Genomic DNA, 15,968 nt, shown 5'->3' with positions numbered 1-15,968 from the left:
CCCCAGGCCTGAATAAACGCTGTTAAAGCAATTTGTCCTTTTATTACACATTAATGTAGAACAATGTTCGTTAATCATCATTACAGTCTGATTAAACACTAAAGCCCTATACATTTATATTAATTTGTCACACAAAGATAGCAAAAATATGTGAACTACAAGCTTGTACATTTCACACACTACAAAACATGTCTGAACCATGATGGATACCTTCACGTCAGCCGTGTGTGTGTGTGTGTGTGTGTGTGTGTGTGTGTGTGTGTGTGTGTGTGTGTGTGTGTGTGTGTGTGTGTGTGTGTGTGTGTGTGATTTACTTTCGGTGTTGGTAATATGACAGACTGAAGTGACCAATGTTGGCTGTGATTAAGTTCATGTGTTGCCTATATTCTGTACATTTAGGGCTTGTTTGGACTCAAAGCACATGATGTTTCGAGTGCGTGGGATATCAGAAGCAACTGAAAATATTTGTGCCCTTGATAATGTATTTTATAAATGTGGACTCAAATAAAGAAATTGAAATGTGTGTGTGTGTGAGATGGATACCTTCACGTCAGCCGTGTCTCTCTGACAGTTCCTCCATGACCGGCCGATACCAGAGAACGCTCGGTCTGCGTGGTCAAACCTGTTGTCATTGGCGTTGAGAAAAAACGTGGTGAACGGCTCCTAAAAGTACATGAAATTCAATTAAAAAACATTACAAAAATGTTCGTTTTGTGTGTCTGTGTGTGTGTGGGTGAGAGAGGTACACTAACAAATGTAGGCGTGCGTGCGTGCGTGTATTAGTTAAGGACATAAGTTCATATCATATGTTTCATGTGTATAAGCAGCACTCTTGTGTTACAACTGCCATGTTAAAACTGTGTAATCCAAATGACAAAATGATCATTTTCAGATGTTACAGCTAATAATACACCAGATGACTATGAGGACAGTAGAGAAGTGACCATTTTGGAAGTAGGTTGTACATTCGACCACAACACATTCTGGAAGATGCATTCCTTACCATGGCTAAAGTACCAATGTCGTAAGGATGCTATTACAGTTGGTTGCTACTGAGATAGCAACATATTCCCTTTGGTCTGTCCCACAAATCACACAAGTCACTAACTCACTACTAGTCACTAGTCTCGCGTTGCCAGACTGCAATTTTCAAATGCTTCCGTCATACAGTCTGGAGCAACAGAAGCTCTATCATGAGTAAGCGCAAATTGCGCAAATTTATTCTACTATAAAAAATAAATCACCTAAGCATATATAGCTTGTTGCTTAGCAGAAAAGGAAATAAAACAATAAAGTGAAAAGATATTTTAAAAGATATTTCCGTGAACGGAAATGTCAGCTTCCATAGTTGGATTTCAGGAGGTGTGGTTCCAGACTCTATATATACTGTAGCATTCGGAGATTGTGGAATAGTTGTCTGGCTACGCGAGACTAAGACTACTTGCTCACTAATCTCTCAAGACAGATTCAGGAGCTCAGCAGCTGAAAGGAAACCTTATTTCTTTTGTTTGTTTTTACAGCTGGGTTACAAATGTACACTGCTTGTGTTCCTATTTGGAAGCCTCTGTAATGTCCATAAATTAGCTGTGAGAGGCCTGCAGATTGCAGGAATTCCCAAGCCGAGAGCTAAGGCAGTGCAGTGGCTATAATTCTGTTCAGTGTCTGTGGCAACCCCGTGGTGGAGACGATGCTTCCTGCATCCGTGATCTGCATCCGGACACATTTTCAGAGCGAACGTGTTTAACTCAAATCTTTGCTTCTGAGGAGTCCCTGGAACAACATAATTTCAGATGGGGGTCTGCGGCCAAATACATATAATTCTGGGGCTCCTTGACATGAAATAGTTTGAGAACCACTAACATAGAAACATAGGGTCAGAAAACTGTCATGATTTAGAAGACATTTATAGAATCGTCCTCAGGTCTAAATGGGTTCAACGTGTCCAATGTGCAGGCCTACTCACTATTCTCAGCATCAATGTGCAGGCCTACTCACTATTCTCAGCATCCACGTCAGTGTTGTGTGTGCGGTGGAGTATAACGTTGTGAAGTGGTGAGGCGGCGTGGCGTCTTCATCCCACGTCTCGTAGCGCTCTGCGTAGAACGCCGCCCGCTTGGGATTCAGAGCTCCGATTGGCTGGAAGAGACGCCGACAAATGTTAACGTTAAATGTCCTATGAGATGACCAAACGAGGCTTCTTGTCTGGTTAACCCAGGTAATGTCAGCATTGAGACCTGTTTAACACTCCACACAATATTCATACTTAATTCATTCCACATCACATCAGCATTGCCAAAGCTAATATCGTCAGGCAGAAACGTGTGTGTGTGTGCGTGCGTGCGTGCGTGCGTGCGTGCGTGCGTGTTTGTGGGTGTGTTTGTGGGAGTGTGTTTGCGTGTGTGCTAACCTTGGACAGGTCTCTGAAGTTGCCAGGTAGGGTAAGGTCTAGTTCCTCAGATTCATAATTGGTGAGAACCCACGGGAAGATGGGGTACTGATTCAAATCATTATACGTCCTCCCTGGATGGAGGGGGAGAGAGAGAGAGAGAGAGGGAGAGAGAGGGGTGGAGGGAAAGAGAGAGGTGAATTTAAATCTTGTTTCTATTATTTCATTCTACTCCTTTTAAATTAGTAGTCCCCGGATCCCACTTTGAAAACCACTGTTTTAAATGATTGATTCTGTATTTTACATTTGACTGTGTCTGGTCCTCTCTATATGTTTATTCATTCCTTCTGGTAGATACACGTTTTCAACTACTGTATATGCAAATACCAGCTGACACTTTGTGTCGGGTCAGATGCTTGCTTCTGCTCGTCAAACTGTGATAACAGACTCTCAGATTAAAAATACACACACGCGCACACACACACACACACACACACACACACACACACACACACACACACACACACACACACACACACACACACACACACAGTGTTCCAAAAAGCAAACACGAGCGGACACGTTTGAGCGCGCTTTCATCGGCTTATCTCGTTTGTTCAGACTGTTGACAGAAAGCAGCGGCCTAGATATCAAATTTTGTTTTAAATGTAAAACCATTTCTTTTTAGGAGATGGGAAGCAGGTTGGTCACTGAACGAAATATTGGGCCCAACCGTCACAAGCCACACAATCTTCCCAAGATATTCACACTAAAATGGCTTTTTTCAGAGAGACAAATGAGAAAAGCTAATTTATTGTGGATCTTCCGGCGTCTAACACTCTCCGGCCTCTAGCACCAATAAACATGGGAATGTTCGTGAGATCTGCCGTCAAATGGCGCCCACTTAGGAGAGAAATGATTTGTGTACCATTTCTGCTCCAATTGGGACGGACTATCTTTCTAAATCAAACAACCATCTTTGATGCTGCTCACCTGCGATGGTGTTGAGGAACATGAGGTACTCAAAGTTGGAGATCTCTCTCCTCTGCCAGCGCTGGGTCATGTTGGACGACTTGAACAGCTGACGAGGGGTCGCCAGGGAGATCCGCCTGCGTGGGATTGATTGAATACTTTATTAACAGTAAGTACAGAGGTACAGTTATACTGTAATGCTGAAAGGACAACACAAAACGCCCTGCGGGCTTGTTTCTATTGTGGTCCTGTGTATTCAATTCATCAAGACATAATATAAAGTAAAATACTATACAAGAATTCATCAGTACTAGGAGCATGTCAAAGTCCTTGTTTTAATTCTATGATCTATTCTTTTGGGGGTTTTTTACACCTGTAAACCGGTGACGTGACAATGGAGATGCAGTAGTGCAGTGGTTCCCAAACTTTTCAGTCCGTGACCCAAAACAGAAAATAGAAAAATCTGAGGAATTCCATACATTAGAACAAATATTTTAGAAGTAGTGAAAATAGCAGATCTACAAGCTCAAAACGCGTCGCTTCGCGCCACATTGTGAGCTTTTGATCGGCTATTTTTACTACTTCTAAAATATTTGTTCTAATGTATGGAATTCCTCAGATTTTTCTTTCATTTCTTCACGAAATTACTGAAACAAAAATCATTGAATTTTGTTTTTAATTCATGAAATGTTTTTGGAAAATGTTTTGAAATAATAATAATGAAAAACCAAGAAACAAAAAACTAAGGGAACCCATAACTATGTGTCCGCGACCCATAAATGGGTCCCGAGTCCCGACGCAGTGTTTGCGAAACAGTGCAGTAGTGTGTTTCTTCCTACCTGGCCTGGGGCAGACCGTAGCTGGTTCCCACTCCGACGCGGGGCAGGCTGTACACCACCCTCTTCACTGTGGCCTGGTCGGGGAAGTTAAACATCACAGACGCTGGAGAGAGAGAGAGAGAGAGAGAGGGAGAAAATAAGGATACGGCCTAGAGCTGTCAGAATTGGCCAAAAGGTTTTCTTTTTAAAACACCACGTGAGTTTGATCCATTCGAACCTAGCAATCTTCAAATACATATTATTTTTAATATAATATTTTTTAATATAAAATGTTCTCTGTTATGCGCTGGCCGCGGTTGGTACTGAGAAACGTACACTCTTGTGAGAACAAATGCATGAATCATACAAATTTTATTCTATAGCCTCATTTTAATAAAGCTCCAAGGATGTCCTCATTGTGCTCACGTCGTACACACGGTGCACACTACTTTCCACTGAACCGAAAAGCACTTTTTTTAATACATCACCCACCCCCCCCCCCCTCCTCCCCGCCCCACGCTGTTTTGATAAAGTACTGTTTCATATTTTCTTATGATGGATTACATAAATGGATCAAATTAATGTGAAAAAAGAAATAACAAAAAAAACTAAAAAAACACCAGCAATATCCTTTTTTCTGTCTTAGTTTAGTTTTTACAGTACTTTCTATCACTGCATATAACGATTGCCTTACTGAGATGAAGGAAATGTCCCCCCAGGGCATGGCGGACGTTTTGTCGTTGCCGTTATGAACAGTAATACGTCTATATAATAAAGTTAAAGTTGTGTCTGCGTTTTTGTCTATTACTCAAGCCAACACCCCAGGTCTGATCCGGGGGAAAGGTACATTGGCAACTTTTTAAATAAATGTAACTTTTTATAAACTTATATTTTATACTGCAGTCAACTGAGAGGAAAGCAACCGTGTGGGGATCCATGTTTTTGAATTGAATTTATTATTAAAGAAGTTCAAATCTTACAGTTAGAGGAAAGGTTAGAAGCCCAGGAGAACCTCCCCTAGAATGATATCGATAGCATATGTCCAACACTGTTACTTTTCAGGATTCAAATTCAAAAGTAGCAAAAGTAGCAGATCTACAACTCAAAACATGTCGCTTCGCACCGCATTTCGAGGTTGTGTGGATATGCTATTTTAGATGCTTTTGTGTGACACTGTAGCGTGATCAAGTAGGCGTTACTTTACAAAAAAACTAAAGTTAGAATATGGAGATAAGAGGTTTCTGCCCAACAACAATGATATGGAATATGGAGTCACAAAGTCATATTTCTGTGTACATGCCGACACTCTGTTGGTGTATATGTACAGTACACTACACTACTGACACACCCTGTCTGTGTACTGTATGTACAGTATACTACTGACACACCCTGTCTGTTGGTGTATATGTACAGTATATATTACTGCAGTCTTACTCCTGTTGGCCATGAAGACCTCCAAGCCGGTGTTCTGCAGGAGGTATCGTCTGGAGAACACGGCTCTGATCTCGCTGAACATCCACTTTCCATGGAGACCCTCTGAGTACGCCAGAACCTGTTCAAACAAATCACAAGTAGCACAGTATGTCAGCTCAACGCCAAATAATTTCCCCAATCCCTCCTTGCACTGTATAGTCCCTTTTCGCTGCTTGACCCCTTAGTGGTGGGGAGCCAACAGTGAGGAGGAACATGCTATTCTTTTATGTTTATTCAACTTTCAGCATGATCAGAGGTTTTAAAAGACAGAGGTGAATTATTTTGCCGATCACAAATATAAAACTTCAAATCTAAAATGCAATAGCCTATCTAAAAATCCAAATGGTGTAAAACTCAAATATAAAAATCCACGATCATTTAAAAGTCTGCAGTCTTTTCAGTTCATCCCCCCTATGCCCCATTGAACAAGCGCTAGAAATTGCTAGTGTGGCCACAAAGATCTCCCTCCCCCAACCCGGCTTCCCTCTCAAAAACACAGGCAATGAGCCGGAGGCACTGGAGGATTCAAACCCCCAGTCTGGCCGGTAGAAGGACATAATTGCACCAGAACTTTACCCCTGTACCAGCCGGATGGACTGGACTCTCATTGTGTCATTTCAGTAAAACTTTCAGAGTGAGTGGACGTACCTTGGCGTTGATCTTCTTAAATGCAGGGTCTTCTTCATCCACCTCAAAGTAGATCTCTGTGGTGGTGATGGACAGGGTCCCTCTGGCCACCACCACAGGAGCTACCAGCTGGGCCGGAGTGCTCAGCACCACTGGGCCTATAGGAGCACATGCAGGACAGCCAATCACAATCATGATTAACCACTTCAACCCCAGCATCCCTCTCCCGGGGGGAACATTCTGCAAATAGACCACCTACAAGCGATTTGATATGGTCCAATGATACTCAGGTCAGTTTTATTAAGATTAGAGGGTTTAAGTGGTTAAGGCTGCACGATCTATGGAAATAGATCTGATATGTGTCCATTATTTCATTAGAGATTATTATTATTATTATTATTATCTGATACGATACGTATCCATTATTTTATTGATTATGTTTTCGATTTTGATCTTTTCCAATGCACCTTTACATCAGGAGCCAACATACGTAGTACAATAGACAAGAATCATCACAAACTACAGTGGTAAGTAAGGCACTTAATTATTGTAAGTAAGGTAGAATATTTCTTTGTTGTGTTGAGAAGGTGCCAGGGTTATTATAGTAACTAAACAAAAAGGAACAATGTAAAACTAAAACAAACTAAAACAAAATAGAATTGCATATCTGATGTAATGCGTTCTTTCACGCTACAAACACCCCCGATTATAAAACTTACGTACAATACAGTATCTAAAACTACCTGTGCTGTAATAGAAAACCTAACTAAAACTAAACTGAAATCAAACACCTAACTGAAAAACCAATGAAATTCAAACTATAATAATTCAAGCACATACACAGTAAAAAAAAACACTCTGTGTATCACAGGAAATAGAAGAAGAGAACAAATACTCCCGCACTCTTCACTTGCACATGAAAATATTGGTAACCCGGAACACCATTTTGGTACACAGGTCATCATCACACCAGGGCTCCACCGGGCGCGTCAGCGTCGCGTCAGCGTCGCGTCTCCGTCACCGTCACCGTCACCGTCACCGCCAGGGAATGTTCCCTTTTTAATCAATGAAGGGTGGCTCCACTGCCCGTGTTGTGTTGCGTTGCGTTGCGTGAAGCGTGCATTAAAATTGAACCGGTGCGTTTTTTGACACACGCGACGGAGACGCAACGCGTCCGGTGGAGCTCTGGCGTCAGGTTGTATCTGTTTCCTGAGATAACCTGACGAAGAACTGCGTACTACAATGCTGCTGCTGCTGCTGCTGCTTGTTGTTGTTGGGAATGTTCAGATCTTTTAGGTAAGCAAACTTTCATGGGGTTATCTTGAGCTACCCTGATGAAAGTTACACTTTGGAGCAGCTCGGGACAATAAGCCTCTGAATTAAGGTGCTGAGTATACAAACACATACATGACGTCAGACGTTGTAATTGTATGCTACTGCATCTTCCTCAGAGTCAAGACTCCCTAATAAAGAGGCTTATTGCCTGAGCTGTGTGTTATCTACTGTTATCTATAATGGTCTAGGGCCAAAATGCATTTCTGATCTTGTCTGATATGATGAACCATCGAGATCTTTCAGGTCATCTGAGAAAGATCTGCTTTCTGTCCAAAAAAAAAAAAAAAAGCAGCATTTTGTTTTCATGCACCACCTATCTGGGACAAACTCCCAGAAAACTGCAGGTCTGCTGCCACTCATTTCTGACTAATGAAGTATTCAAAGAAAAAGCTTCCTATGATGTGGGAGAAGCTCTAGATTAGTATTTAGTACATGAGAAGTTTGGTTTGGATTTGTTTCAGATCAGTTCAATGTGATTCAGGGAAATCAGGACTACATTTAGGATAGCATCAGAATCAGTGAAAAGCATATTTTAGCAGGTAATTAACGATTTTCAAACATTGTTTTATGTTAGTGATTCTGCAAACCTTTTTTACAAAGTGAGCAACTTGCCTCTGGAAGTAAAAAGTCGTGGACGGAAACGTACTAGAAATGAGAGTGATAGACAGTTAATTGTGGCGTGTGCGTGTGTATGTGCATGTATGTGTGCGTGTGCGTGTGTGTGTGGGTGGCACACATACGAGTCTGGCCTTTCACCCTCATTAAAAACAAAACAAAACATGTCAAGAATACTTTCTCCACACACATACAGACCGTAAAAGGTTTTGACCTATTGTGTGTGTGTGTGTGTGTGTGTGTGTGCGTGCGTGCGTGCGTGCGTGCGTGCGTGCGTGCGTGCGTGCGTGCGTGCGTGCGTGCGTGCGTGCGTGCGTGCGTGCGTGTGCATGTCTCACCAGCGAGGTTGTCTATCTCTTTCTCCTGCAGAAGGCTGACTGCATCATCGTCCCCCTCCAACATTAGCTCCGCCTCTGGGTTTTGACTGACCACCGATTGGCTGCGGAAGGTCTTCTTTGACTTAACACCCTCCTCCTCTTCCTCAGGACCTGTGTGTGTGTGTGTGTGTGTGTGTGTGTGTGTGTGTGTGTGTGTGTGTGTGTGTGTGTGTGTGTGTGTGTGTGTGTGTGCGCACAGAAAAGAACGCCAGTGAGCATCTTCTGACAGCATGTACTAGTACTACTACTACATACAACAATAATGTTCTGCCACTGTTGCATGATGGGATAGGTGAACTGACCATAGTCCTCCACGGCTTTGAGTGACACGTCTGCATGGGTGGAGCCAAAGGCGTTCCGCACAAATCTCCGCCTCCTCCTGAGGTCATCCTCCCAGTAGTCCAGACGCCAGAAATCGTGTAATTGGCTAAAGCCAGAGAAAGGAACAAAACTGATCAAAGAGAAGGTTAGTGAGCGTACGGTGTTGAAGCAAGGTGTTCATATACATTTATCTAAAACAACACAAAAACATGAGAAGTGTTTGATACTAAACAGCTGATTTCACATAAGCAACGTAAGGTCGTAAACCTAAATCATTTGATTCTACATATACTGTAAGATTGACAACACAACAGCTAAAAAGAAAATGTAAGAATTAAAGAGCAAAAGTGCTAGAGCAGTAGTATATTCATTGCACTATGAACTAACATTAGGGAGGGTTGTTGTAGGTTGGTACTAGCAATAGCTTGGAGCGGTTTGATATGCACTCTTGCACCCGGAGTCGTCTAACTAACTGATGGCAGAGGTTCACATTAGAGAGTAACTGATATTGAGAGTCTGTAGTGATGTTTGTTGCATGTTTCATGACTGACTGCTCATACAGGCTCTCTATGGGATCATTATTATTTCTTGTCGATGACCTTTATAGCCGTTTTGTGCATTCCGTTTTTTCTGCGTTCACACTGGCTGCTACAAAGCTACAGGCTCATGACCTGATGAAGATCAAATAGATTGAAACGTTGTCAGAATTCTCAACAAAGAACGTCTTTCATAATTATACCTGTGGTGTGCGGGCTCCATCCAATATCTGACAAAGCTACAGGCTACCATTACGGTACATTTCAAAGGAAGCCTTTTCTCTTTTTTTTGTTTTGTTTTGTTTTGGATTGTATGGATACATACTATATCTACTATTGAAAATTGTTATTTCTTTAAAGATTTTATATAAATATACTACTGTATGTGTGTATATGTACTGCCATTTGTTTGCATGGGGGGGAAGAAAAATAATGTTGTTTAAAAAATGTTTTAGAAAATGTTGCAAAATAGTATGGTCACTTATATTAGTAATGTGATTCTATGTATGTAGTGAATTTAGTGTAGCTATTGATTGTTTTATTTATTGATGAGTGTTCCGGGAGAGCGTTATGCACCCTCGGGGCGAGTGGTTCGGCGCTGGGGGCGAGTGGTTCACTCAGAAAATGGGGGCAACCGTGAATTTGGGCGAGGGTTCTGGTTACCGATAAAAACACCTGACCTGAACGCGCAGGACAAGAGCAGGCGCTCAGTTCCTCGTCAAACAGCTGGGGTTTTCAGCATAGTATAAATATGCAGCACTCTCATTTAAGTTGCGAAACTATGCTATCTAATGATGCTACAATTTACAATTTAGGCATTTAGCAGACGCTCTTAATCCAGAGCGATTTACATTAAGCAAGAACAAAAAAGCATGGGAATACATCACATATATAAAAAGTATTTATCGTATTTATCATGAAACATGCGTAAGCGTATATAATGAAACTATACATATAAACTATACATATATACTATACTATGCTATACATATGTACTATGACTACATACAATGCAATTATAGTGCTGTCTATGCTCTTTAGGATCGTCTAGGAAGCTAACATGAGCAGTGGGATTCTGGTCATGATATGCATCCAACACAGCTCGTTATGTTCACCGTTTGTGGTGCCTTGCCTTTAACTTTCTCCCCACAGGACTGTTTCTTTGTACCAGGAAAACGGTGTGAACTTCTAGCACACCTCCTGCAGCGAACTCACTATCTACCACGAGCAGAACGTAAACAGAAGCATTAAAATGCCCCAGAGGATGACAGACAGACAGTCTCGGATTGACAAAACGTCTTGAAGTCAGTGATTTCCACACGGCTGACATCAACTTCAAAAGGTTTTTTTTTCTTTCTTTATCAACCACGTCCAAACATTATCAAGGAATGGGATTCTGACTTAAAAGCTGCAATGTGTAACTTTCATGTCTTTACCCGGGTTTCAACCCAGATTCCCCCACACACAAGCGCCCAATGTTCAGTTCAGTTTAGTTTTATTTTGGTCATAGAATGAACATTCCATTTCATCATATTTGTTTTTACAATTTTTGTAGAGACCTACAAAAATTTAGGCTGAAGCCAATGGCTTATTGTGCCTATCCTTTAGATGTCAAGCTGACAAATTTGATCACACAGAATCCAGAGTCGCACGGTTATTATATAGCTATAACATTACTTTATCATCATAATAATTGTGTACTAATATATGATTAAGATATGATTAATAGATATACTAAATTATAATAATGTTCTATACTTATCTATTATTTTAGATTTATACATTATTTTAAATGTATTAATTGAGCTATACTTTTTCAGTTCATTGTCCAAGCCGTTCCACCGATTCACCCCTCTAGCGCTTATACATCTCCCTTTTTTGTTGGTTCTGCTGCTGATGATCTAATACAGAAAGCCTGTGTTGGGCAGATTATGAATTGTATTTTGAGCTTCATGCAGTGGTGTTAAGTTATATATAAAAAAAGGATGCTGTCACATCCTCAAAACAAAGAAACAAACCTGGGGTGACAGGGCCTTCTCAGTGGCTGCCCCCTCCCTACGGAACTCAGTCCCAGCTCACATGAAAACTGCCCCCACACTCGCCACGTTTAAAAACCACACTGCCACACACACTCCCATTCCATACCTAATTTTAAACCCCCTTTTCTACATTTTATTTCTATTTTTTTTTCTTTGTGTGAACTAGTTTGTCCTTATGAAGTTTGTTTTGTAAAGCGACTTTGAGTACATGCCATTATATTATTCTGTGTCACACAGATTGCTCTCACCTCTGTGACATCGTCCCCCATGCTCCGTGCTTATTGGTCAGGATGTTGAGGATCTTCTGTTTCAATTGGTTGGCTGTCACGTGGTCTCTGTGCTTGGCAGCACTGATGAGGTGGTCACACATCTTCTCCTCCTCCCGTCGGTCAGACGCATACTGAGCACAGTTAGACTGGAGGTAGAGAGAGAGAGAGAGAGAGAGAGAGAGAGAGAGAGAGAGAGAGGAGAGAGAGAGAGAGAGAGAGAGAGAGAGAGAGGTAGAGAGAGGGAGAGAGAGAGAGAGGTAGAGAGAGAGAGAGAGAGAGAGAGAGAGAGGAGAGAGAGAGAGAGAGGAGAGGTAGAGAGAGGGAGAGAGAGAGAGAGAGAGAGAGAGGTAGAGAGAGAGAGAGAGAGAGAGAGAGAGAGAGAGAGAGAGAGAGAGAGAGAGAGAGAGAGAGAGAGGTAGAGAGAGAGAGAGAGAGAGAGAGAGAGAGAGAGAGAGAGAGAGAGAGAGAGTAATGGGGGACATTTAGTTGTAACCTCTAATCTCCATATTTTATTTTATTTAACACTCTACTTGATAATACTACAGCAACAACACTTCACACAAAAGCATCAAAAGTAGCAGATCCACAAGCTTGATTTGAACTTGTGGGTCCGCTACATTGAATCCTTGATTTGAACTTGTGGGTCCGCTACATTGAATCCTTGATTTGAACTTGTGGGTCCGCTACATTGAATCCTTGATTTGAACTTGTGGGTCCGCTACATTGAATCCTTGATTTGAACTTGTGGGTCCGCTACATTGAATCCTTTTAACTTATGGGTCCGCTACACTGAATCCTTGTGGGTCCGCTACACTGAATCCTGAAAAAGTAAGTTAGTACGTTTTTGGACATATGAGGTTTCCACCCGACAGAGACGATAGACAAACTACTTTCCACTGAGTGTTATCGACTCTGGGTTATTGACTGATCTGAAGTGTGTGCGCACGCGCACGCACACACACACACGCACACGCACATGCACACGCACACGCACACACACACACACACACGCACACGCAAAGAGAGAGACAGAACAACAGAGTGATATGATGAGCTCATGCTTGGCAGTGAAGTGTTGTTGTCGGGTTGCAGTACCTCAAACTCAGCGTGTTTGTGAACATCCTCGGCTCTCTGTCTGTTGAGGATGAACTCTGCCTCGTTAGCCACGCGCACTATGTGGTCCTTCATAGCGTGGCACAGGAGTCTGCAACACGCACACGCACACGCGCACACGCACACGCACACACACACACACACACACACACACACACACACACACACACACACTTAATAATCCAAAATTGCATCTTGCACACTGAATCAGGATAGTGCAAGTGGGCCCCCAAATAATTGGCAAAACACTAACAATGTATTGAAATAGGCTGCATTAAATGATGACAAAAATATGCATCTGTAAATTGGATGAAATATATATTTTAGGTGGCAGTGGTTTAGTTTATAGTAAAAAAAAAGTTTAATTGTTCGTGTATTTTGCTTTGCTTGCCATTTTGCATTGCTTACCAGAAGATATGTATTTAGGTCTATACACATGCATAATTAATTGTGTACAGCAGAATTATCCTGTGTCGTTATTCTGGGGGAGTGTTGGGCAATATTACTCAAGAGAGTAATATGTTACTTATTTGTACATATTACTCCTTCAAAAAGTAATAATATAATATTACTTATTACTTATATTATATTTCATATTATATTACATATTACTTTTGCGCCCCCCACCCGCAAAAAAAGGGATCCTACAACACCGCAATCTGTTTAGTCAGCTTCTTTTAGAACTGAATCAAATTGTTTTGAATAATAATATGAAGTAGAGTCACCAATCAGCCAAAAAGGCTATAAAATAAAGCAGCAATCTCTCTTGACCTCTTAAATGAAACGGTAGCCAACAAATCCTGAGTACTATGTAATATATGTTATTCTTTTTACAAAGTAATGGTATAATATTACTGTTTTGGCAGAGTAATACCTTACTTTACTCGTTACTGGGTAAAGTAATAATATTACAGTAATATATTATTAGTAACTTGTTACTAGCCTGGTTTCCAGCCTGATTTGCTGCGTTCTGTGAATTAGTTTTTTCACTTCGCTACTCAGTCTGGAAAGTCTCCTATCTCCAAGGTAGGCAGGACATGCTAAAACTGAGAAATCAACCTGAGGCTTCTGATTGGTCTGTGGTGCTGGCTGGGACAAAAACACCAGTTTGATGTCGATCAATGCGCAGCTACTGCTGTTGTCCTGCAACGTCCCCTTATCATTCACTAAACTCACCCCACACAGCTACTGCTGTTGTCCTGCAACGTCCCCTTATCATTCACTAAACTCACCCCACACAGCTACTGCTGTTGTCCTGCAACGTCCCCTTATCATTCACTAAACTCACCCCACACAGCTACTGCTGTTGTCCTGCAACGTCCCCTTATCATTCACTAAACTCACCCCACACAGCTACTGCTGTTGTCCTGCAACGTCCCCTTATCATTCACTAAACTCACCCCACACAGCTACTGCCGTTGTCCTGCAACGTCCCCTTATCATTCACTAAACTCACCCTACACAGCTACTGCTGTTGTCCTGCAACGTCCCCTTATCATTCACTAAACTCACCCCACACAGTCGGCAGTTATTTTGTACTACTGAATCTGACATAGTGGACTACTGAATCAAACTAATGTTTACTTTTTAACGTAGGTTTTACTCTCGAGTCTTGAACTGGCGCTAAATCTTTTTCAACAGTGAGAAAAGCATGGACAGAGTGCCGCTGGCTGATGATGTATCAGCAATGTTGATGAAATACGATTCAAACAGGAGGCTGGCCAGACTGACAACGGAGTGACAAACGAACGCAGCGAATCAGGCTGCATGGAAACCAGGCTAGAACATATCGGCAAAAATAGCCCATCTACAAGCTCGTGTTGCATTGTGAGGTTGTAGATCAGCTACATGCAGGTATGTTTGGTAAAGGGGATTTGGTGTAGCGTGAGATACTAGCGGCCCTAGACCATTTAGACCTGTTGCAGCCTATACTGTATGTCTTGACTCTTTATACCTTTCAATCCAGGGCAGCATCTGTATCATTTCATGTTACTCTCAGAGGGTGAGAGATAATTTATTTAGTGAACATTGACAATTCTGTCAAAGGTGTTTTTCAGAAAACAGTTAGGATTTAAAAGGCATTTTTAAGAATCGGCCTCGGGTCTAAATGGGAATGCCCTGGGAGACTCCGGTCAACTAACTGTATAGGGTCTAAGTGGTTACAGATCAATGTGTGTGTGTGTGTGTGTGTGTGTGTGTGTGTGTGTGTGTGTGTGTGTGTGTGTGTGTGTGTGTGTGTGTGTGTGTGTGTGTGTGTGTGTGTGTGTGTGCGCGCGTGCGTGTGTGTGTTTGGGGATAGCGGTGGTCAGTGATTATTACCTCCCCTCGTTTATGAGCTCGATGAAGGCCAGGCCGGCATTCTTCTGAATGGAGTTCTGCCACTCCTGAAAATGAAGAGAGGAATTCATTCATTCATTTATCCGTTCAAGCCGTATCCAAACCTCAGGATCACACTGAGGTACAGACCCTCATATCGTTGGGGACAGATGAGGTTTCCACCTGACAGAGACGATATTTAATACAGCCACAGAGTTACTGTAAAACAACACACCCTTTTTGAGCGGTGCCTGACCTCTCCAATGAACAGCTTTGTGTGTCCGTATGTATGTATGTCTCATAGGTATGTTTCCATGTATGTATGTCCGCTTGAGTGCGGCAATACCTCTGGGTGACCTAAAGACCACACACACACACACACACACTCACACTCACACTCACACACACACACACACACACACACACACACACACGCGCACACACACACACACACACACACACACAGCTTGCACTGCTCAGTTCAGACAATTTGGCCTTAAGCGAGCATAATAGTTCACCGTCAAAACTTTAATAATAGTAGGCCTAAACCTAGCCGAGCCATGAGGCCCATAGGGCAAGAGCCTATCCTCCTGTTTCTGTAGCGTGAGGCAGCTTGATGTACAAGTACAACACTCTGGACATGATGTACAAGTACACACCCTGGACATGACGTAACGTTAGTTTGTCGCAGAGACGTACTCTCAATCTAACCCTTGATGCTGAGTGCCAACAGAGAGGAATTGGGTCCCATTTTTATAGTGTTTGGTATGA

General features: G+C 42.1%; 1 protein-coding gene across 1 annotated transcript in view; it reads right to left on the bottom strand.

Annotated features, from left to right (window-relative positions):
• Nucleotides 1-15,968, bottom strand: part of LOC306928655 (neurobeachin-like) — a gene marked incomplete at its 5' end in the record, with an annotated part of 211,871 nt that overhangs the window by 9,096 nt on the left and 186,807 nt on the right. Inside the window, 13 exons of the mRNA XM_079508925.1 lie at nt 544-663; nt 1,996-2,136; nt 2,408-2,520; nt 3,380-3,495; nt 4,198-4,300; nt 5,611-5,728; nt 6,298-6,434; nt 8,224-8,256; nt 8,565-8,714; nt 8,906-9,030; nt 11,748-11,914; nt 12,864-12,972; nt 15,201-15,265. Coding sequence (XP_079365051.1) covers nt 544-663; nt 1,996-2,136; nt 2,408-2,520; nt 3,380-3,495; nt 4,198-4,300; nt 5,611-5,728; nt 6,298-6,434; nt 8,224-8,256; nt 8,565-8,714; nt 8,906-9,030; nt 11,748-11,914; nt 12,864-12,972; nt 15,201-15,265 — 1,497 coding nt within the window. The remainder of the gene's footprint in view (nt 1-543; nt 664-1,995; nt 2,137-2,407; nt 2,521-3,379; nt 3,496-4,197; nt 4,301-5,610; nt 5,729-6,297; nt 6,435-8,223; nt 8,257-8,564; nt 8,715-8,905; nt 9,031-11,747; nt 11,915-12,863; nt 12,973-15,200; nt 15,266-15,968) is intronic.

The sequence above is a fragment of the Electrona antarctica genome (assembly GCF_951216825.1).
Source record: "Electrona antarctica genome assembly, chromosome: 8".
In the NCBI taxonomy this organism is placed as follows: Eukaryota; Metazoa; Chordata; class Actinopteri; order Myctophiformes; family Myctophidae; genus Electrona; species Electrona antarctica.
The sequence above is the reverse complement of the archived record's forward strand: the minus strand, read 5'-3'. Positions and strand labels throughout refer to the sequence as shown.